Here is a 22,328-nt window from a genome sequence, read left to right as displayed (position 1 = left end):
CTGGGACTACAGCGTTGAGGACCCGGGTTCGAATCCCGGCCCTGGATCCGTGTGGAGTTTGCACATTCTTCCCGTGTCTGCGTGGGTTTCACCCTCACAACCCAAAGATGTGCAAGTTAGATGAATTGGGCATATTAAATTGTCCTTTAGTTAGCACTGCTGTCTCATGGCACTGAGGTCCCTGGTTCGATCCTGGTTCTGGGTCTCTGTCCATGTGGAGTTTGCACATTCTCCCAGTGTCTGCGTGGGTTTCACCTCCACAACCCAAAGATGTGCTGGTTAGGTGGATTGGCCACGCTAAATTACCCCTCAATTGGAAAAAAAAATTGGGTACTCTAAAAATTTTTTTAAATTGTCCTTTAGTGTCCAACAGGTTAGGTTCTGGGGTTACGGGGTTGGGGGGAATGGGCATGGGTAGAGTGCTCATTTGAAGGGTCGGTGTAGATGGGCCGAATGCCCTCCTTCTGCACTCTGGGGTTTCGATGAGAATACTGTTCAACCATGAGGCATCACACAAGGCATAATTCCCAGAAGACATCCAGGGCCCCAGGCTCACACATGCTCAAGAAATACCAGTGGATAAGATGCTGGAATAGAATCCCTGATGGATACCTTCTCTCCTTTCGGGGAGTTTTACAGCACAAAAAGGAGGCCCATCGGCCCATCGTGTCTGGGTCGCCATCGAGCACCTATCTACGCTCATCCATGTTCCAACACTTGGTCCGCAGCCGTTTCTAGTCCAATGTCTCTGCTGCTCATTGTAGATTCAGACTGGAATCTGGAATCTTTGTAGCATGTACAGCTCGGTATCACAATGTGAAATTGCACTCCTTCACACCCCCAGTGTGAATGATGGAATTGGAGTGTGGCGATTAGATTTTCACAGGAACTTGCAGTGTTAATGTAAGCCTACTAGTGACAATAATAAAGATTCTTTTGCTTCTATTATTATTAACAGCAAATAGCGATGCAGATCACAGCCCCCCCCCCCCCATCCCGATACTGACGTTCACCCTCTCTGGCAGGTCTGCTGTATAATCAACATCGTGACTAATTTTCTTGCTGTATAATCTGAAACAAAACAAAATGCCATTTAGTTGAGAGGGGAGATGATGAAATAGAAATACTGGGACATTTTGTGTAATTTTAGGATACTGAATCACCATCAAGTTGCACAATGAAGTTCAGAGAGTGAAAATGGAGTTTTTATGTCGTCATGCATGGAAATATTTAACAAACAATATTTGCGGAACACTCTACACAGATTTCCGCCTGGAGAACATGCGTGCTAATTAATGTGGTTGGAATATATTTTTTCTGTCTTGTTTTTTTCTCTTTTCCCCCTCTGCTCACCATGCCTGAGTGAAAATCACGGTGGCCCTTTAATCAGAATGTCACCGTGTGCCTAAACTCTGAGCAGAACCGGCTGACTTCCAGGGCCGGTGCTGAAGGAGCGCTGCAGTATTGGAGGTGCCGTCTTTCAGATAATAATAATCTTTATTAGTGTCACAAGTCGGCTTACATGAACACTGCAGTGAAGTTACTATGAAAAACCCCTAGTCGTCACATTCCGGCGCCTGTTTGGGTACACTGAGGGAGAATTCAGAATGTTCAATTCACCTAACAAGCACGTCTTTCGGGACTGTGGGAGGAAACCGGAGCACCCGGAGGAAACCCACGCAGACACGGGGAGAACGTGCAGAATCCGCACAGTGACCCAAACTGGGAATCAAACCTGGGATCCGGGAGCGGTGAAGCAACAGTTCCAGCCACTGTGCTACCGTGCCACCCGTGGTAAAACCAATCTGCCCTCTCTCTCTCTCGGGGACATGGCACCATTTAAAGAGGGAGAGCACTTCCATCCCTCAGTGTTGATCCCTCAACCATCACAGTTGGGGTCATTTATTCCCCGGGGGGGGGGGGGGGGGGGTGTGATCTTGCTGTTGGAGAATTTGACTTGTCGTCCGTTGATGTGCCATCAATTGCACGAGAGACGAGTTGCTTTACAAAAGTTCGGCTTTAATAAACTAGAACTTAGCCCTGCGGTTGTCTACAATAAAATGGACGACCGCCGGGCGTTTGACTATTTATACCTCAATCGGTCGAGAGGCACATGACCGACCAGGGCCAATGGTAAGCCGGTGTTCTGCTGCAATGGCAGACAGGTATGCAAATCATATCACCACACCCGTATCTTTACAGCAGGGACGCTAAATGAAGGCAGGCTCTTCTTTTATAAAAAGTAAAATCCCTTCAAGAGTTCCAGCATCAACATCAAAGTGATGGTGTGAAATACAACCAGGAATGTGCAGGCAACAAAGCGAAAAGATCCAGCCCTGAGGGAGATTTAACACAAACGTGTTACATTTGAAAGGGGATTGGGAGGGGGATCTGTGATCTTTGGGTCATTTCATTGGAAACCCCAAGATTGCCACTACCTCTGCTGCTGTGCTTAAACGAGAGCATTTGGGTTTCCGCAGGGAGGTGGAAAGGGAGCCTCTGCGAATGTTCCTGTGCCTTTTAAGGTCAGTTGCTGAGTTCCGGGGGGAGAGGAGAAGGGATTGCTAGTGATTGGAGAGTGATTGCAGCCAGGAAATTGACAGGCGGAAGCTGTGACGCTTGGCGACTCCCTCTCACCACTATACCTGCTCCAATCTCAGTGTAACTGAGAGAGATTGGCATGATCGCTGTCTGAGACCCCGGCAGCAACAGCAATGGCAATATGGATTACAGCTTTCCTGCTGCTAGCCTCCATCCTCTCTGGTAGGTCCCCATGGATTATCTCTTGTTTTTAAACGAAACTACTGACTGTAACTCCGCACAAGGAAAGATAACAGCCACTTCTGGCGATCAATGCGCGTTAAACATGTTAAAATAAAACTTGTACAGTTGAGAGAGGTAGTTTGTGTTTCCTCTGGGTGTGTCATTGACTCCTGTTTCAGGGTCTTATCCTGTTATTTAAAATACTTGCATTTTTCTCCAGCACCACCGCTTTACACCCAATGTACTTTGTGAAACCTAGTTAGTCACTGCAGTTATGTCGGAAATATGACAATCTGCCCCCACACACCAAACTCCCACCAACAGCAATGTGATCATGACCAGGTAGGTTTCAGTGATGTTAGTTAACAGATAGATATTTGACCAAAACAGGTTGATAATTGCCAATGAGGTTAAACCTGATAAAGTTTGAACGAAATCAGCAACAGCATTTTGTGAACAAGCCCTATGTAACTGTTCCTGATCGGATTCACACCTTCTCCTCTTAATGGGTGGCCAGGTGAAGGTGTTTTAATATGTTTTTTGGTCGTGTTTATCCTCTTGCCACAACTTTACCCTGTACTGTGTGAAGCAATGTTTCGAATCGGCCAGCAGTGAGTGCAATGAGTTATCTGCTGTTACTGATCTACCACCCAGACATCCAAATGTGTCTATGATTTGAGCACCGACAGCAATTCAGTTGTTCAGTGTAGCTTTGAGTCATGTAAGTTCCAACCCTGGTCTGTGTTACCGTAGAACCCCTACAGTGCAGAAGGAGGCCATTCGGCCCATTACGTCTACACCGACCCTCTGAAAGAGCCCCCCACCCCCACCCCCCACCCTATCCTTGTAACCCTGGACACAAAGGACAATTTAGCCTGGCCAATTCACCTAGCCTGCACATCTTGGGACCGTGGGAGGAAAACGGAGCACCCGGAGGGAACCCACAGAGACACTGGGAGAACATGCAAACTCCGCACAGACAATCAGCCAAAGCTGGAATCAAATCCGGGTCCCTGGTGCTGTGAGGCAGCAGTGCTAACCAATGTGCCACCATGTTGAGTTATCTGATCTCAACTGTGAGAGACAGTGGGAACAGCACATTGGCTCCAACAGCCCTGGGCTAGGGAAGGAACAATTATCCAATGTTCTGATGGGTTGGACTTGATTGTGTTCGGTAGAATCTGATTGTACCACGTGGATCCAGTTACACTAGTTGGATTTGGCTGTGTTGGATTCAACTCAATTGCTTTGGATTGAATTTTGTTCAGATGGTTTTGATCTGGTTATATTGGCTTCAGTTTATTTGCCCTGGTATTTGATGGGACCCAGGGTGCAAGCAATTTCTCAGCTGGTTGCCTATGCAATATTATTAGATTCAGATATGCTACATATAAAATAGGCAATGTTCTAACATATAAAACAGATAATACTGTCACAAAAGCCCATGACATATTTTACCTGTGTGGAGGTGTTGCGACTTCCCCTTCCCTATCTTCATCCACTTGCAGTTCCAAGAGACTTGTTCAGTTCATTTAATTAGTGTAAATGTTCTATTTAATTTCCCCATTGCCCAGACTGGATTTGATAGTTGTTCTGTCCAATATCTGCCCCAACTGTCCAATGTATGAGCCTTGACAAGAAGTGAGCGACCTGAGTGTCACAGTCAAACCTGTTCTTCACCTGGCACCCATGTCTGTCACCAGCAGGAGTCGCTGAACACCAGTGAGAAGCAGGAGCAATACCCGCACCCCCCACATCGTCTAATCCCTCCCTACATCCCCAACATCATGATTGCTGAGAATGAGACAGGCAAAGCAACCCACTTGAATGATGCCCTATCCACCACCTTAAGCATTCACTCCCTCTACTCCTGGTGCACAATGCAGCAATCTGTGCCACCGACACGATGGATTGAAGCAACTCACCAGAGTTCCTTCAACAGCACCTTCCAAACCTGTGACCTTTAGCTAGAGGGAGAAGGGCAGCAGCTACATTGGAACCCCACCATCTGCAAGTTCATCTCCAAACCACATATCATCTTGACTTGGAAATATATCGCTGTTCCTGCACTGTCGCCGAGTCAGAATGCTGGAATTCTCTTCATTCCTAACTGCACTGTGGGTGTACCTACATTACATGGACTGCAGCGGTTCAAGAAGGCAGCTCCCCATCACCTTGAGGGCAATTACGGATGGGAAATAAATGCCGGCCTCGCTAGTAATGGGCTCATCTCATGAACTAATACATTTTAAAAATATCTCAAGTTCCCCAGTTGTTGTCTAAGCTACGGTCAGCTGAAGTAAACCACAACAGTCCCACAATCTCTCGGAATTCCCCAGCCTATGATCCTGGGACTTTTTGTGACCAGGCAAAGTGAAAGCCACAATAGGCCAGGCCTGGTAGGCGTGGCAGTACATCAGTAAACTCGTGGAGCTTGATTAACTAATTAGCCACCCATTTTCAAATTTATCGGATTGAATTTCACTACCCGTGGTTTGAACTCGCAGTCAAAAAACTGAGATGTGATCGGATAGAAATCAGTGAAATTAATAAGGAATTTGAGGGGGTAGATGCAGTGAAGATCAGGAAGAGAAAACCTAGGGATCACAAATATAAGATGGTCACTAATAATCCAATAAAGAATGCAGGGGGAACATCTGGAACCAGAGTTAGTGAGAATGTCAACACCGAGTGATTGTGACAAATAACCTGGATGTAGTTAAGGGGAAGCTAGATGAGAGCATGAGGGAGAAACTATAGGATCAGATTAAATAGGTTTAGAGGCGGTTTCATAGAATATAGAATCTTGACAGTGTAGAAGGAGGCCATTCAGCCCATTGAGTCTGCACCGACCCTGCGAAATAACACCTGGATCCACTCCCCTGCCCTTTCCCTATAACCTAACCTGCAAATCTTCGGACACTAAGGGACAATTGATCATGGCCAATCCACCTAATCTGCACATCTTTGGAATGTGGGAGGAAACCGGAACACCCGGAGGAAACCCACACAGACACTGGAGAAAGTTCAAATTCCACACAGACAGTCACCCAAGGCTGGAATCGACCCTGGATCCCTGATGCTGTGGGGCAGCAATGCTTGTGAGGGGTATTAACCCTGGCAAAGATATTTTGGTGGAATGGTCTGTCTCTGTTCTGCAAATTCAATTTAATTCACAACAAGATCAGCCATGATGTTACTGAATGGCAGAGTAGACTCAAAGGGCCAAATGGCCGACTCCTACTCCTACGTTCTGTGTTCCTCTGATTCTTTGTAAACAATGTTGCCATAACCACTGGGCTCTCATACTCTACTAGGACCACACAAGAGGAGAACTCCCCCATTTACACTCAAACCCATTGGTTCCAGCAGCGCAAACAGGACGGGAGTGAAGTCAACCCCATTTATATTTTACATGAATTCAGCCACATCGCACCCACTCTTTCCCCCAGCAAAAACCAGGGATCGATGCAGCAAATGTACATGCTGATATTACCAGTTAAGCCATTGTGGAATTAAAGAATAGTTACATTTTTGGCAAAGCAGTTTGCTTGCTAAGCTCAGCACGTACTCGGCCAGGAAAGTGGGGTCCGACCTTTTGCTTTCTGGTCTATGTAGCCTTGTAGAATGCGAAACCAAGGAGAAAAGGCTGGAAAATCTCGGCAGGCCTGGCAGCATCTGTAGGGAGAGAAAATAGCTAATGTTTCGAGTCCAGATAACTGTGTCAAAGCTGACCCTTTGCCTGCTTTCACAAAGGGTCATCTGTAATCGAAATGTTAGCTCTTTTCTCTCCCTACAGATGTTGCCAGACCTGCTGAGATTTTCCAGCATTTTCTCTTTGGTTTCGGGGTGGTATTCTCCCCTACCCGGCGGGGCGGGGGGTGCCGGAGTGGCGGCAACCACTCCGGCGTCGGGCCTCCCCAAAGGTGCGGAATTCTCGGCACCTTTAGGGGCTAGGCCCTGCCGACTGGCGTGAGCGGCCTTTGGCTCCCCGCAGGCCGTCGCGAACGGCCTTTCCGCCCCACCAGATGGCGCGAACGGCTGGCTGAAAGGCATAAGGCCACGCATGCGCCGGAGCGTCAGCAGCCGCTGACATCATCCCGGCGCACGCACGGTAGGGGGGCTCTCTTCCGCCTCCGCCATGGTGGAGGCCGTGGTGGCGGCGGATGAAAAAGATTGCCCCCACGGCACTGGCCCGCCCGCCGATCGGTTGGCCCTGATCGCGGGCCAGGCCACGGTGGGGGCACCCCCCCCGGGGTCCGATCGCCCCGCGCCCCCCCCCCCCCCCCCCAGGACCCCGGGGCCCGCTCGCGCCGCCTGCTCCCGCCGGCACCAGAGCTGCTCCAATTCCCGCCGGCGGGAGAGGCCTCTCAGCGGCAGGACTTCGGCCCATCGCGGGCCGGAGAATCGCCACGGGGGGCACGACAACCGGCGCGGTGGGATTCCTGCCCCCGCCGATTCCCGGGTGGCGGAGAATTCCGGCCAATGCGGGGGTGGGATCTACGCAGGCCCTGGCCGATTCTCCGACCCTGCCGGGGGGGGGGTCGGAGAATACCGCCCAGTAATTTGCTTTTATCTTGTAGAATGTGAATCAGGCTGAAGCATTTTAAAAAAATTATTGCCCTGGTTTGAATTTTTGCGCGTTTCTACAATGGATCAGAGGTCCACAAAAGGGCTGTCACACAAATCCAAACGTGCATTTCTGGGGAACTGTCAATGAGATGATAGGTTTGAACCTGTAATACTCTTTACTTGCTTTGGATAAACTGAGTTCCTGTCCCTGGTAGCAGAAAAATGATTCCAAATAATATGCCGATGTTCTGAGGAGCCCTGACTGAACTATTATTTATTTGCAGTGTGAGCTTATACTGATTGAAAAATGTGCTGTGCAATGGAATTGAATCTTGAAAATATTCTTACAGGAGCTGAAGCTGGCTTGCAACCCCCGGGAAATCTTCATTTCACTTCCAATAATGGCAAGAACATCTTCCACTGGAATCCAGCGCAGAGGCATTCACAGATCATTCGATACGATGTGCAATACTTAAGGTAAAGGAACCTCCTTCCCTCCACTCACAAGTTAGGAGTAAGTAGTGGAACGTAAGGTTGACTTCAAGTTAAGGAGGAAGGAATGATTGTGTGTGTGTGTCAGTGTGTGTGGGGGGGAACAGCCAGAGATTTTGCTCCTGATCTGTGTTCAGCGTGTTACCCTTCTCATGCCGGCCCAACACAACCTCACAATGAACTGGTTGGGTGGGGGGAGTAAAGAGAATCGTGCTCCTGCAGGATCCGGTCTTTGTAATCAGCTATGGCTCTTCAAGTAACCCTGAGCACTCTCACCTCTCAGTTGGAAGGTCATAGGTTAAAGCCCAACTCCAGAGACTTGAAAATAAATAAAATGAAGCGCCCAGTACAGCATGAGTGCTGCTGCATTGTTGGAGCTGCTCAGTACAGAGTGAGTGCTGCTGCACTGTTGGAGCGCTCAGTACAGCATGAGTGCTGCTGCATTGTTGGAGCTGCTCAGTACAGAGTGAGTGCTGCTGCATTGTTGCAGAGCTCAGTACAGAGTGAGTGCTGCTGCACTGTTGCAGAGCTCAGTACAGAGTGAGTGCTGCTGCATTGTTGCAGAGCTCAGTACAGAGTGAGTGCTGCTGCATTGTTGCAGAGCTCAGTACAGAGTGAGTGCTGCTGCACTGTTGCAGAGCTCAGTACAGAGTGAGTGCTGCTGCACTGTTGGAGCTGTTCAGTACAGAGTGAGTGCTGCTGCATTGTTGCAGAGCTCAGTACAGCGTGAGTGCTGCTGCACTGTTGGAGCGCTCAGTACAGTGTGAGTGCTGCTGCATTGTTGGAGCGCTCAGTACAGCGTGAGTGTTTCTGCACTGTTGGAGCGCCCAGTACAGCGTGAGTGCTGCTGCATTGTTGGAGCGCCCAGTGCAGCGTGAGTGCTGCTGCATTGTTGGAGCGCTCAGTACAGCGTGAGTGCTGCTGCATTGTTGGAGCGCCCAGTACAGTGTGAGTGCTGCTGCATTGTTGGAGCGCTCAGTACAGCGTGAGTGCTGCTGCATTGTTGGAGCGCTCAGTACAGCCCCCCCCCCCCCCGCCCCCAGTGACAGCTTAGTGTCTTTAATCCAAGAAAACATTAAACCAGCTCTCGACGAACTAAACCTTTCACTGAAGATTTTTTATTTTGCATCATTGAAATCCATTTCCAGTTGTTCCAACTGACTTTGCAACAATTGCTCTGCCTTGGGTTTTGATGTGACCTTTTCAACTGAGAGTTGGAAAGTTTGCAGAAAGATCTTTTTATAAAAAAAATAGAAACAGAAACTAAAAGTTTTTTTGCTGATTTGTGGGGATTCACTTGTTCTGTAATTTTCACAATACCACCGGGCCGTCTGATCTCAGAACCGGTTTGGGTTTGTGAGGGTGACTGGTGAGAGGAGCAGGCGCAGAAAGAAGGAAATAGCTCGAATTTCTATAGCGGCTTTCACCCAATTCTCACAGGCAGTGAGGTTCTTTTTGAAGTGAGTCACTGTTGCCATGTCAAAAACACAGAAAGTTCCCACAATCAGCAGCGACATAGATGACCAAACCATCTGTCCTTGTGACAGTAGTTAAGGATTCAAAGCTGTTCGAAATTTTGAACACTTCCTCTTAAACCGCTCTGTTCTAAGAACAACCCCAACTTTACGCCACATAACTAAAATCCCTCAATTCTGGCTTATGGTCGCCAACACTCCAGGAAAGGCCTGGCTTCTCCTGGATCAATCGCCAGGACCCTGCTGGAAAGGGGACTTGAAAAAAGATTGGTTTTTTTTTTGTCATTTTCTTTGAACATTCTCTCTGCCAGATGTGACAATACTGAAAATGGAGACAAAAATGACCGTTTAGCCGACAGTCGAACACCATCCAATCGGGCAATAGGCATTTTTGAGGGTGGCACGGTGGCGCAGTGGTTAGCACTGCTGCCTCACGTCGCCAAGAACCAGGGTTCGATCCCGGCCCCGGGTCACTGTCCGTGTGGAGTTTGCACATTCCTCCCGTGTCTGCGTGGGTCTCACCCCCACAACCGAAAAAGATGGTCATGCTAAATTGCCCCTTTAAAAAAACAATATATATATTTGCTTTCCAATTAGCGTAGAAAGGCCGTACGTCACAAGGATGGATGTGTTAGCCAATGAATTGTTGGAATGTGGAGGAGAGTCATGTGACAACACCTCTAAGAATACACTTAATCACAGTTGCCAACCCTACCTGGTACCATTCCAGCAAATCTGCCGTGAGGTCGTGACATCTTTCCTGAAGTTTGGATCAAAGAATTGATTACGGTATTCCAGCTGTGGCCATGTTTTATAAAGACCGAGCACAACATCAAAAGAAAAATATAAACACATAATACAAGCAATATGCAGCAGCCCTATTTCTTGATTCCTCGTCACTGACTCCATTCCTCCCCCAGCAACTGTCTGCGACTGAACCAGATCTTTTTGCAAGCGTGGCGTCATATCAGTGCCATTGTAAATGTATCCATTAATATACATCAAGCGAGGGCAGCACGGTGGCGCAGTGGTTAGCACTGCTGTCTCACGGCGCCGAGGTCCCAGGCTCGATCCCGGCTCTGGGTCACTGTCCGTGTGGAGTTTTCACATTCTCCCCGTGTCTGCCTGGGTTTCGCCCCCACAACCCAAAGATGTGCAAGGTAGGTGGATTGGCCAGGCTAAATTGGCCCTTAATTGGAAAAAATGAATTGGGTACTCTAAATTAAAAACGATATAGACATCAAGCGGAGTGTTGGGATGTTTAGAACATGCGTTTTGTTATGTGAGGATTAACCTCAGAAAGACCAGTCAGAAGGGAGATCAGAGAGATGATATTCTTGATGTTTAATCTCCCCAATCAGTGAATCAGAGACTACTTCCTGATTGGTTATTTTCAGTTTGTACGGACTTTCACTAGTGCTGTGTACTTTTTGACTGATGTCACAATTTTGGGAATATCCTGTTCTGCGTAAGTGGAGAAATGTTTTAATGTTTGCGGCAGTGATGACACCTCCTCTGTGTTGCAATAATGGACATAGCTCATTAAAGCAAAAAGCAGCAGATACAAGAGAACAATTTCAACACGGCAGCTAAAGCAGTAGCCCACACGGAACAGTGACTCTCAACATGAAAGTTTGAAGTGTCTGCCGGCCCCTCAATCATAACAGCTACTTCTAAACACACTGCTTGCAGAGTAGAAGCTAAGTTATTTGATTGCTACAAGCTCACAGCTTCACCCGACGGGAGCTCATATCAGGGAATGGTCCATGAGCAAAGAGAGATTTGCTACACACTGGGCTTTTCCTGTGCTATTTTTGGGAACAGTGCTCTTGCACAGGCAGAGCTATGCACCAGGAGAGTGTACAGCTTAATTTAGTTTGCTATTGGTTTGATTAGGAGTCATCAGAAATCCCCCATATGAAGACATTCACATTCCTCCCAAAGCTCACACCTTGGCTGAGCCTATTTATGAGTTGATGTAGAGGATGCAGATTGCCTATCTGTAAACTCCCACTCCCTAACAGCACGGTGGGTGTACCTACACAACAGGGACTGCAGCGGTTCAAAAAGGCCGCTCCCCACCACCTTCTCCAGGGTAATTAGGGATGGGCAACAAATACTGACCTAACCAGTGATATTCAGAAAAATTATGAGCTCTCGGCCGCCGACATTCATTTTGCTGTGTATTAGTGACCTGGACTTCTAAGTAGTGTCTTCCACCTGAGAGGGAAGTGGAGGCCTCAGGTTAAACACCATTTAAAAGATGTTCTTGTTTTATACAGGCGACATGGTGGCACAGTGGTTCACACTATGCCTCACAGCGCCGTGGACACGGGTTCAATTTCGGCTTTGGGTGACTGTGTGGAGTTTGCACATTCTCCCCATGTCTGTGTGGGTTTCCTCCGGGTACTTTGGTTTCCTCCGACAGTCCAGAGATGTGTTGGTGAGGTGGTTCGGCCATGATAAATTGCCCCTGAGTGTCCAAAGAGGTTCAGGTTAGGTGGGGTTATGGGGATAGGCCGAGGAAGTGGGCCTAGGTAGGGTCAGTGATGACAAAATGGGCCGAATGGCATCCTTCTGCACTGTAGGGATTCTATAGATTACCTCACTTAACTCCACAACTTCACTTCCACAACAAGCTCCTCTTATGGTCTATGTTGGCGATGCTGTGTGGTTATTGTAATATTACCAGGAAATTAGAGCGCTGTGCTTATTTCTGTTTGCAACTCCCCGGATAATGAAGCGGCCCCTGCCCAAATTAAACCTGGACACCATTCAGGTTTGGACTGATAAGTGGCAAGTAATGTTTACACCACACAAGTGCCAGAGAATGACCATCTCCAATAAACAAAAAGAATCTAGCCACCCGCCCATGACATTTGATTATTGAATCCCTCGCTATCAATTTTCTCATCCATTGATGAAACATCCTGGAACACAGTCCTACCAGAAAATCGGAACGGTAAGGAAGGAGGGCGTTTTCGGGGAAGGTCGACCTTTTGTTAATAAGGTGCAGAAGCTGATCAGTTTTCTCATTGTCCCACAGGTACGGGCAGGTGGAGACATTTATCCCGGTGAAGCACTGTACCGGCATTCCCCACCATCACTGTGACCTCACACAGGAGACCTGGGATTTTAAAGTGGAAATCATCGCCAGAGTCCGAAGTGTTATTGGCAACATAACCTCAGAATGGGAAAGATCGGAAAATTTTAACCCCCTAGAATACAGTAAGTGATCTCTCGCACAAAACGGAATATAACACCAACCTGTTTGATGCTCCGAATGGTTAAGGAATAATTTTCAGTTTGAAAGGCAGCAATTGAAGTTTGGGGACTGGATGCAAATTTCTAAATAGTTTCCTCATTAGTTACAATTTTTGATGTGGGTTTTGGGAAACTGAAAGTGTTTGCTCCTGAAATGAACACACCCAGGACGAAACAAGCATCTTCTGTTTGTATCTGACGTTTGAAAGTGTTTTTGCTGGGAGGAAGGTGCCTGCACCCTCCCTTGAAACTCAAAGTCAGGAACAAGAACCCTGACTGACATTTATTCTTCACTAACCCCTGAGGCATTTGTAGTCCAAGCTACAACTCAGCTGCTGTCTGTGACTTCAGCACAGATCAAACCTGGGACCTCGTGATTTCCTCGTCTAGGGAAGGATATATTTGCCATGGAGGCACTGCGGTGAAGGTTCACCAGAATCATGGAAAGGGACGAGAAGCTGAGTACAAACTCATTGACGTTTAGAAGAACGTGAAGTGATATTATTGAAACTCAACGGGCGGGATTCTTCGGCCCGCCGCACCCGTTTTCCGATGCGGCGTGCCCCCCCCGGCAGCGGGATTCTCCATCCTGGCAGCCGGCCAATGGGGTTTCCATTGTGGGCACCCCCCACGCCATTGGGAAATCCGTGGGCGCGAGTGCGCTGCCGGCGAAATGGAGGATCCCGCCGACGGAGAATCCAACCCATAATATTTTGAAGGAACTTGACAAGAGTAGATAGAGAGAGGTTGCTTCCTCTCTACAAGTAGGGGTCAAAGTCGCAGAATAAGGGGTTGACTATTTAAGATGGAGACAAAATATTTCTTCACTCAAAAGAGTGAATCTTTTAAATTCCCTGCCTCAGCCATTGAATATACTCAGTGCTGAGATCAGTAGGTGTTTGGCTACCAAAGGGAATTGGAGGAGATTGGTCTTGGGTAAGAAACTGGAGTTGAGCTCATGATCTTATTGAACGAGGGAAGTCTCAAGTAGCTGTATGCCTTTTCTTATTTTCTTGGTTTGTAGCCAGCAAGAGCCACATATTTATTAACACTTGCTGCTTCCATCTGGACGGACATATTCGCTCGTTCACACACACTCACACACAGACACTCTTGATGCATTGACACTCACTGACACTTGGCAACATGGACACTCACGTTCACTGACTGGATTTACTCACACGTACACGTTCACACTTACTGACACACTCAGACTGACCCATGCAGACAGTTACAGTCGCTGCTATGCTCTCACTGACACATTCATTGAGACACTGGCGGGGCGATGGTGGTGTATTGTTAATGTCTCTGTCCAGTAATCTGGGGGCCCAGGCTAATGCTCTGAGGCCACGGGTTCAAATCCCACCACGGCAGCTGGTGGAATTTAAAATTCAGTCAATAAATCTGGAATTATGACGTTAGTCTCCATAATGGTGACCGTGACAACTATCATGAATTGTGGTAAAAATATTCACTGATTGCTCTCTCAAATAGCCGAGCTAGCCACTCAGTTCAAGGGTAATTCGGAATGGGTAAACAACGCTGGCCAAGCCAGCAACGCCCACATCCGATGAAAGCATCTTTAAAAACCTCATTTCTCGTTGCCACACCTGCTGTCTGACACTTACTTTCATTTTGACTGTCGATCTATATTTAATTTTGCATTCATTTTTTTTTTCAGTCCCTTTAGGTTTTCCATCCTTTAATATTAAAGCAGAATGCAACATGATTCGTGTCAATATCTCCCCGCCGACCTTGCAAACGGGTGGAAGGAACCTGTCAATGGAGGAGCTTTTGGGGAAGCCATTCTTGTACATTGTCTATCTGCGTGAGAACAGCACCGACAAGGTAAAAGCTCGTGGAGATCTTTCAGCTGAAATTCCCTGACCGTGTCGGAGAGTTCTGTTTCAGAAAATTGACGTTCTGCTGATGCCAATGTCATACTTTGATACTCTCTCCCTCTGCCTTCATCCTGTCCAGATTGCAACTCTCCCTCACCACCCTGTCCCCGTGCCTTCCAGGAAGGGGGGTGGGTATTTAACATGCCCGGCTCCCTTGCCCGAATGACGGTGTTCTTCATTTCTGAGTCATGTCATTTCTGAGTCATATCGCTCAGAGTGTTGGGTAAAGCGTTACCCACCTGCCTGATTCAGTCCTACCCAGGCCAGCCTCACTGGACAATGGTCAGCTGTAGTTGGACAACACCCTCCCCTTTCCTTGGAGAGGGCCGTAGCAGCCAGGTGTAGCTCTGTCTGTGTGAACACAAACGCTCAACAGATTGGGCTCTGAGAGGAGCTACCCCTCACAACAACTTGTATTTCAGATAAGCACCTTTTCATAATGTATCTAGAACTGATTAACCCCCCCCCCCCCCCCCCCCCCCCCCCCCCCCCCCCCCCGGTAACCTATCACTCCCTTGCTCACACAGAATCTATCCACCTCTGCCTTAAAAATATTCAAAGACTCTGCTTCCGTTGCCTTTTCAGGAAGGAAGAGCGTTCCGGAGACTCCCGGCCCTCTGACAGAAAAATTCCACTTCATCTTCATTTGAATGGGTGACCCCTTATTTTGTAAACAGTGACCCCCTAGTTCTAGATCCTCCCACAAGAGGGAGCGTGTTATCAGTGGAGGACTGAACCATCTCAGGCACACACGAATAGGACATGGTGCTGCCAAGTGATGCTCCTCTTGCAACCTGGCTAGGTTTGGATCAAATGCTTTGGATAAAACGCTGACTGAAAGGAAACTAGGAAATGTTAGACAAACAAAGAGCAAGTCAAGTTGGTTCAATGTCTAATAGCCTGGTGCCACACGATATAACAGTAATAGACTGGGTGACTCATTTCCTGTTATCAATTCCTAATGATGAGTCTGCACCAGACCGAGACATGAAGTGAGAAGAACCTTCATGATAAAATACAATAATAATAATCATAATCTTTACTAGTGTCTTGAGTATGAAGGTACTGTGAAAATCCCCTAGTCACCACACTCCGGCACCTGTTCAGTTACACTGAGGGACAATTCAGAATGTCCAATCCACCGAACAGCACGTCTTTGGGGTCTTGTGGGAGGAAACTGAGCTCCCGGAGGAAACCCACGCAGATACGGGGAGAACGTGCAGACTCCGTGTAATAATCCACGGAGGCAGAAGTCCCGTCACCAGAATTCATATATTTACAAACCCAACAGCTGAACAACCATGACCATTCAGTCTGCTGTCTACACCGGGAGTGCAGAGGATCTGACACTCCCTGTTATATACACAGAAAGGGGTCCCCTGATTGGGCCACTAATCAGGTTCTCGTATTCTAATTGGCCAATCTCAAAGGCCTGGCCCAAGTCATTACACTCCGCACAGACAGTGACCCAAGCCAGGAATTGAGCCCAGCTCCCTGCTGCTGTGAAGCAAAAGTGCTAACCACTGTGCTACAGTGCCGCCCATGTCGATCCCCGCCTGTTAATTCTGTTATGCGTTGGCATTGCAGTTTAATATCCCTATCACAGATATGAAAGTGATTAACGCTAGCCTAACCATTCTCAAAGTGATGAATCTGGGGGTGAATCTGAACTGTTTCCTGGGCAATAGGAACTACTGCTCAAACTGGAGAGCGATTGTCATCATTAACATAGGCTGGCTCGCAAGCCAATCAGTAACCTCTTATTGTTTAATAGAATGTTTGCTTTGAGCTTTCTGAAAACGTGCAAATCCTGAGAGGATAAGGTTGGGACTTGGAAATATTTATGCTGTTGGCTGATTTGTCTAATGTGCCCTTTGCTTGTGTCCCAGGCACCCGAAGAAGTTGTGAGCTCAGGAGAATTGAACAAAACCACAGTGCTACCAGGAAAAACCTACTGCGTCAGCGTGAGAGCAGTCCTGAATGGGGACACAAAGGAAGGGAACGCCACGGAAGAGAAATGTGCAACCATCCCAATCACAGACCCAGGTAGAGTGGACAATCCAATGTGCCGTCATTTCCCAGTTTATATTATTTTTGTTATTTGCAGTATCTCGTCAGTGCAGATTGAAGGCTAGTCAGAGATCTGGGCTGTCAGAGTGAACAAACCCATATTGTTAGGGTCCAACCAACTGGAGAAGGTTTTCACCCCTCTCCCTGGTCTGGATTTAAGCTCCATCTCCGACCCGCATCTTCTACTTGTGCTATTTTTCCATTGACCCTGAATCTTCTGGTAGCCTGCCTAATATTTATCCCTCAAACATGACTAAAGGAAAATGACCTGGTCATTTGTTGCTGCTTACAAGGCCTTATTGTACACAGTTTGCCTTCTCCTCCATTTACCTATGTTTCAACAATTGCTGTATCTCAGCAGGAATTGACTGGCCAATTGGATCATGAAGGGTGATACATAAATCTCTTTGTGCTTAAATATCTGGCAAAACTTGTCCTGTGTAAACCTGCTGATGACTTGGACGTTAGTTTGACCCACTGTCAACCCTTGGCTGATGAGCTGATATGCATTTCATTGGTGGCTTCACAAACGAGGTCCGTCAGACAAATCTGGTGAAGGTGATCCCGTCCATTCGTTAGTTACATTTTTCTGATGGACTTTGAGTATGTACAGGGGTCTCCGAAGACTGGATTACGAAGAATGTTTACGTAACAGTTGCTTGCTCCCCAGAAAGGGGTCATTTTTGATTGAGGTTTTTAGGGATTTGATAGGACAGGCAGAGGGAAAGCATCTCCATTGGTGGACAAGAGGGGTGGCAACCTTACAGATCAGCCCATCCAGGAAAGAGGTTAGGAAACATCTCTTGTTGAAAATGATGGTAGAAATGTGGAACTCCCCTGACAGAAAAGCAGTAGTTGATTGCTCAAGTTATCATTTAAAATCTGAGATTGAAAACATTTTTGCTAGAGAAGGACATAAAGGGAATGGAGTCAAGACAGGTAAGTAGGAACTGAGACATGGTCTCGGTGACTGGTAATGTGCTTGAGGGGCTGAATGGCCTTCTCCTGATCCTTACTCCATCTGATTACCTCTTCATTCACCTGAGGAAGGAGCAGTGCTCCGAAAGCTAGTGTTTGAAACAAACATGTTGGACTTTGACCTGGTGTTGTAAGACTTCTTACCATCTGATTAAGATTGCCATTACTTTTCTTTCTTCTCTTTCTTCTACTAATGAGAGTTTTCTGTTCCTTTGTACAGTATTGGACACTTCAATCTTTGGCGTCATTAGTGCTGTCTTCCTAATATTTTCACTAAGCTTGTGTCTCGGAATGGCCTGCTGGCTTTACTTAAAGAAACAAAGCACCATCCCAGCTGTTCTGGTAAGTTCCCTTGTCCCTCACTGAAAAATTAGGGAATCTTTTTAATCCCTTGACCAATCAGAGTCGATCAGCAAAAGCTTGGCAGTTAACTTCTCCCTGGTACATTCTCCATCGGTCAGAGTCCGCGTGCCCAACCAATCATCAGCACTGTTCTCACATGCGGTATAAAGTGTTCTTCCCTTTAGAATTGGTATTCTCACGAATTCTGCCCTGAAGAGTGCAAGACACAAAACTTCAACAGCACGTCCCTTTTTCGCAAATATTCAAATATGGAGAATTGGATTTCCATCTGATCATCTCCGCCCTAAATCCCACCCTTAACACCTCCTTATTGCACTGGGATTTAAATGAGCTCAGTGAGCCACTTATACCGACCCCGTCCGAGCAACCCTGCCCGCTGCTGATCACCCTGTGTGTGGAGACATCAGCACTAAAGTTGCCCTGACCTCATGCCCTCTTGTCCTGCTCCCCTGGATTATCTGAAAGCATTCTGGCCTCCTCAATTCTGTTTAGCATCCCTCGTATCTCAGGTAGGAAAGCTGCCCTCCTTACTGAATTGGACCTATGCGAGACTCCAAAGGCCCAGCAATGTGGGTGACCCCTAACCTTCCCGCAAAATGGTCCAGAAAGTCACACAAGTTGTCCAAAACTGCTGCAGGTTGAGCATCCCTTATCCTTAAATCCCCAAACATCCAAGAACTGCATTTTTAAAAAATGTAAGTTTATATGCGGTATCCAAAACCCGAAATGATCTTAAATCCAAAATGAATTCGGCCCTGAGGATTTCGGATTAAGGATACTCGGCCTGTATTTTTTTAAAAAACATGTTTTATGAGTTAGGAGTACAGTGCTGACAACCAGAGGTAAAGTTTTAAAAAAAAAAGAAAAACCATGGGCTGGATTCTCCACCCCGCCACATTTCTACCCTGACCTGCCGGTGGGCTCTCCCCCCCCCCCCCCCCCCCCCCCCCCCCCCCCCAGGCCTTCCATGGCCTTTTACACCGAAGCTGAAACGCCCCCTGCTGGCAATGTTTAATTGTGTGGAAAGCAAATTTTACTTTAGACATTCATGGTTAGATTTGATTTGTGATGTGTTTCTTCTCACAGAAATCTCTTGACAAGAACAAGAAGTGTTTGAGCCTCATGGACTACCTGAGTCTGATAGAAGATGTGGTGGTGCAGCAGGTGTTTGCTGACAGCACTCTCATTGGCCCCTGTAAGATTCAGGAACAGGATGACCTCTGGTCGGAGCTGAAAATCAGGGAGGCATCTTCCGTGGACAGTGGCATCGACATCGGGAGCGGCTCATCGGGCCCGACCCCTTCGTTCTGCGAACCATTGAATCCCTACATGCAGCAAACCCCTGAGTCGAGCAGTCAGAGGAGCGTCAGCCCGGAGGGTGATCAGAACAATTCTCAGCCCAAGGAATCCTGTTTAATAAACATCCCCGACACCATAAACGCAGCCGCCGACACTGAGGAAAGCATCATGTCCTCGGGTTATCAAAGGCAGACACCAAGGACTAATGCTGCCTCGGAGCAGGAGGAGTGCACTGATCCAGCTCAGACTGCCCACAATATGCATCCTTGCTCTATTCCAACACTGGACGTGAACATAACTGAAGGGTTCTCAAAAGGATTTCTCAGCTTAGACGATGTGTTGTTAACGGACAACGGGATGTAGAGAAAAGCTTTTCCGTTGAAACCTTTATTAGTGTTCCTGTGTTGTAAATTATTTATTTATTAAAACATTTTTTTTCAGTTTAAACTGCTTTTTTTATTTTCAAGGTGGCCGGGCACATTGAGAGAGTTATCAGCAAAGCGTTTTGGATCTTGCGTTTCATGAGTAGAGGTAGCGAGAACCAAAACCGTGAACTTGTTTAAGGCTCTCGCCAAGCCGCCGTTGCATCCAGTTCTGGTCACCACACTTCAGGAAGGTTGTGAGGGTCCTCGAGGGGGTGCAGAAGAGATTTTATCGAATGGTTCCAGGGATGACAGATTTTAGTCAGAAGGTTAGGGTTGGAGAAGCTGGGATTGTTCTCCCAGGAGCGAAGGAGATTGAGGTTGGATTTGATGGAGGTGTGCAAAATTAAGAAAGGTTTAGATAAGGTAGATACAGAACATCTGTTCCCATTAGCTGATGCTACAAAGACTGGAGACACACAGATTTCAGGTTTTAGGCTAGCGATTGAAGAGAGGTGTGAGGTCAAATTATTTTTACGCAGCAGTGGTAATGACCCCCACATTGTCTGTCCACGAAGGTGATAGAAGTGGAAACAATCAAATATTTCATAAGGTGATTGGATGATCACTTGAGGGAAATAAATGTCCAGGGCTATGGGGGTAGAGTGGGGGAAAGTTGCTGATTTGATTGCGCTACAGAGAGATAAATAAATAAATAAATAATCTTTATTGTCACAAGTAGGCTTACATTAACACTGCAATGAAGTTACTGTGCAAAGCCCCTAATCGCCACATTCCGGCGCCTGTTCGGGTATACAGAGGGAGAATTCAGAATTCTCAGCTGGTACGGGAATTGAACCCGCGCTGCTGGCCTTGTTCTACATCACAAACCAGCTGTCTAGACCACTGAGCTAAACTAGCTCATCAACAACCTGATGGGTCTTCCGTGCTGCAAATGGTTCTGTGGCTCCTTCATGGATTGCACCCCATGTGCTTCATATAGAAGACTTTTGTTTTACCAATTTAAGGAATTATCTGCTAGTTAAAGTGCACAAAACAGCTTTTATTTGAATAAGAAGTTCAGAGATTGAAGAAGGTCCCTCTATTCAAGAGGCACAACAAATTGTTGGGAAGACAAAGCTGACTGCAATCCTTCCAACTAACAGCTGACGGCGCGTTTTGGTGACCATCAAATATTTGCTGCATAGTGGGACCTCCCTCTTTGCTGACAATAGGTTTCACATGGGTGCCTGTAACTGCCAGCGAGGGGAATCAGCGAACTCCTCTTCATGTCTTAAGCAGTATGGGCGCGATTCTCCGCTGCCCATGATGGGTCGGAGAATAGCAGGGAGGGCATTCTCGACAATTTTCACGCCCTCCCGCTGTTCTCCCCCCCCCCCCCCCCCCCCCCCCCCCACCCACCCCCCACGGCCGCCCCACGACACGAATCGGTGCTCGCCGTTTTTTACGGCGAACAGCGATTCTCCCCAGGCCGATGGGCCGAGTTCCCAGGCCTTTACGGCCGTTTTCACGAACGCGATCACACCTGCTCTCACCGTTCGTGAAAACGGCCGCAAAGTGCCCGTCCCGGACAACCATGGCACTGATTGCGGCAGTGCCAAGGGTGGCATGGGCCTGCGATCGGTGGGCAGTGATTGCGGGCAGCGGGTTCGATACCCACGCACTATTTGTTCTTCCGCCGCCCCGCAGGATCAGTCCGCGGGGCGGCTGAGGGGCATGACGGCCCGCGCATGCGCGGGTTTGACGCGTCTGTGTGATTAAGTCATCCGCGCATGCGCGGGTTGGAGCCGTCCAACCCGCGCATGCGCGGCAGACGTCATCGTGCGCGTCAGCCGGCGTGACGCTTGGAGCGCGGACTTAGCGACGGTCGCTAAGCCCGCGATGCCGTGCTTCACAGGGCCCCGCTGCTAGCCTCGCCCGGGGGAGGGGGGGAGAATCGGGTCCTGAGAGGGGGCGCGGAGGCTGCCGTGAAACACGGCCAGTTTCACGGCAGCCTTTACGACTCACCGGAGAATCGCGCCCTTTGTCCGCCGTTCCACTTTCTGTTAGCCTTTCACTCCGATTACGACACTGGCACTGGATCAGTGGTCCTGATCGCAGTGACATTGTCATTCACACAATCACTCTAATGATGGTCACATTGAGGTGGGTTCAGCATTTTCATTTCAGAGAAGTATTTGAAAATTGAACCGTACAAGGAACGGGTCTCAGCTTCTCCACAAAGTGAAAACAGCTGAAGAAAAAGCAACATTAGTCGTGGAATTTCTTAAAATTTAATTATGCTTTGATCAACCTATGCACCTCAAGGCAAGGCTGCTGTTGTTCAGCAAGGGAACATTTCCCATTCAGCCAACAACAAACACATCAGGAGAGGAAATGGTTTGATGTTTTGGAATGTTTCATTCTGATGTAAAATTACAGCCTAACAACCAACAGGTTTCCTTGGGCGCAGGATATCGAAATAAACTCTTGCTCCTGAATACATCCTGTTTGGAAATTCTAAAGAGCTAGTCGCACACAGCAGCCTTACAGTAGGAATGCACAGCTGTACCAACTTGCTGCTTCGAAAAAGTAGGTTTTCTAATTTAGCTCAGCCAATTTGGGGCTGGATTGGACACCTGTACAGCTCACGGAGAGACTGTATAAAACACTGGTTAGGCCACAGCTAGAGTACGGTGTGCAGTTCTGGTCACCACACTATAGGAAGGATGCGATTGCTCTGGAGGGGGTGCAGAGGAGATTCACCAGGATGTTGCCTGGGATGGAAC

At 47.8% G+C, this 22,328-nt stretch overlaps 1 protein-coding gene across 1 annotated transcript; it reads left to right on the top strand.

Moving 5' to 3' along the window:
• Nucleotides 1–2,311: 2,311 nt before the first annotated feature.
• Nucleotides 2,312–19,624, top strand: LOC119954505 (interleukin-20 receptor subunit alpha-like). The gene is made up of 7 exons (XM_038779796.1): nucleotides 2,312–2,763; nucleotides 7,686–7,812; nucleotides 12,349–12,530; nucleotides 14,248–14,414; nucleotides 16,357–16,513; nucleotides 17,736–17,857; nucleotides 18,965–19,624. The coding sequence occupies exons 1-7, from the start codon at nucleotides 2,715–2,717 to the stop codon at nucleotides 19,538–19,540; spliced, it is 1,380 nt and encodes a 459-aa protein (XP_038635724.1). The 5' UTR covers nucleotides 2,312–2,714; the 3' UTR covers nucleotides 19,541–19,624.
• Nucleotides 19,625–22,328: the final 2,704 nt, after the last annotated feature.

Source organism: Scyliorhinus canicula, chromosome 19, assembly GCF_902713615.1.
Source record: "Scyliorhinus canicula chromosome 19, sScyCan1.1, whole genome shotgun sequence".
In the NCBI taxonomy this organism is placed as follows: Eukaryota; Metazoa; Chordata; class Chondrichthyes; order Carcharhiniformes; family Scyliorhinidae; genus Scyliorhinus; species Scyliorhinus canicula.
Note: the sequence above shows the minus strand (reverse complement) of the source record. Positions and strands in the feature narration are given on the sequence as shown.

What these genes read in the sequence shown, in the direction of transcription:
- LOC119954505 (XM_038779796.1), top strand. Translation starts at nt 2,715, where the DNA reads ATGGCAATATGGATTACAGCTTTCCTGCTGCTAGCCTCCATCCTCTCT. An exon ending in GCTAGCCTCCATCCTCTCTG is followed by an intron (nt 2,764 to 7,685) that starts GTAGGTCCCCAT and finishes ATATTCTTACAG; the next exon opens with GAGCTGAAGCTGGCTTGCAA. An exon ending in GTGAGAACAGCACCGACAAG is followed by an intron (nt 14,415 to 16,356) that starts GTAAAAGCTCGT and finishes CTTGTGTCCCAG; the next exon opens with GCACCCGAAGAAGTTGTGAG.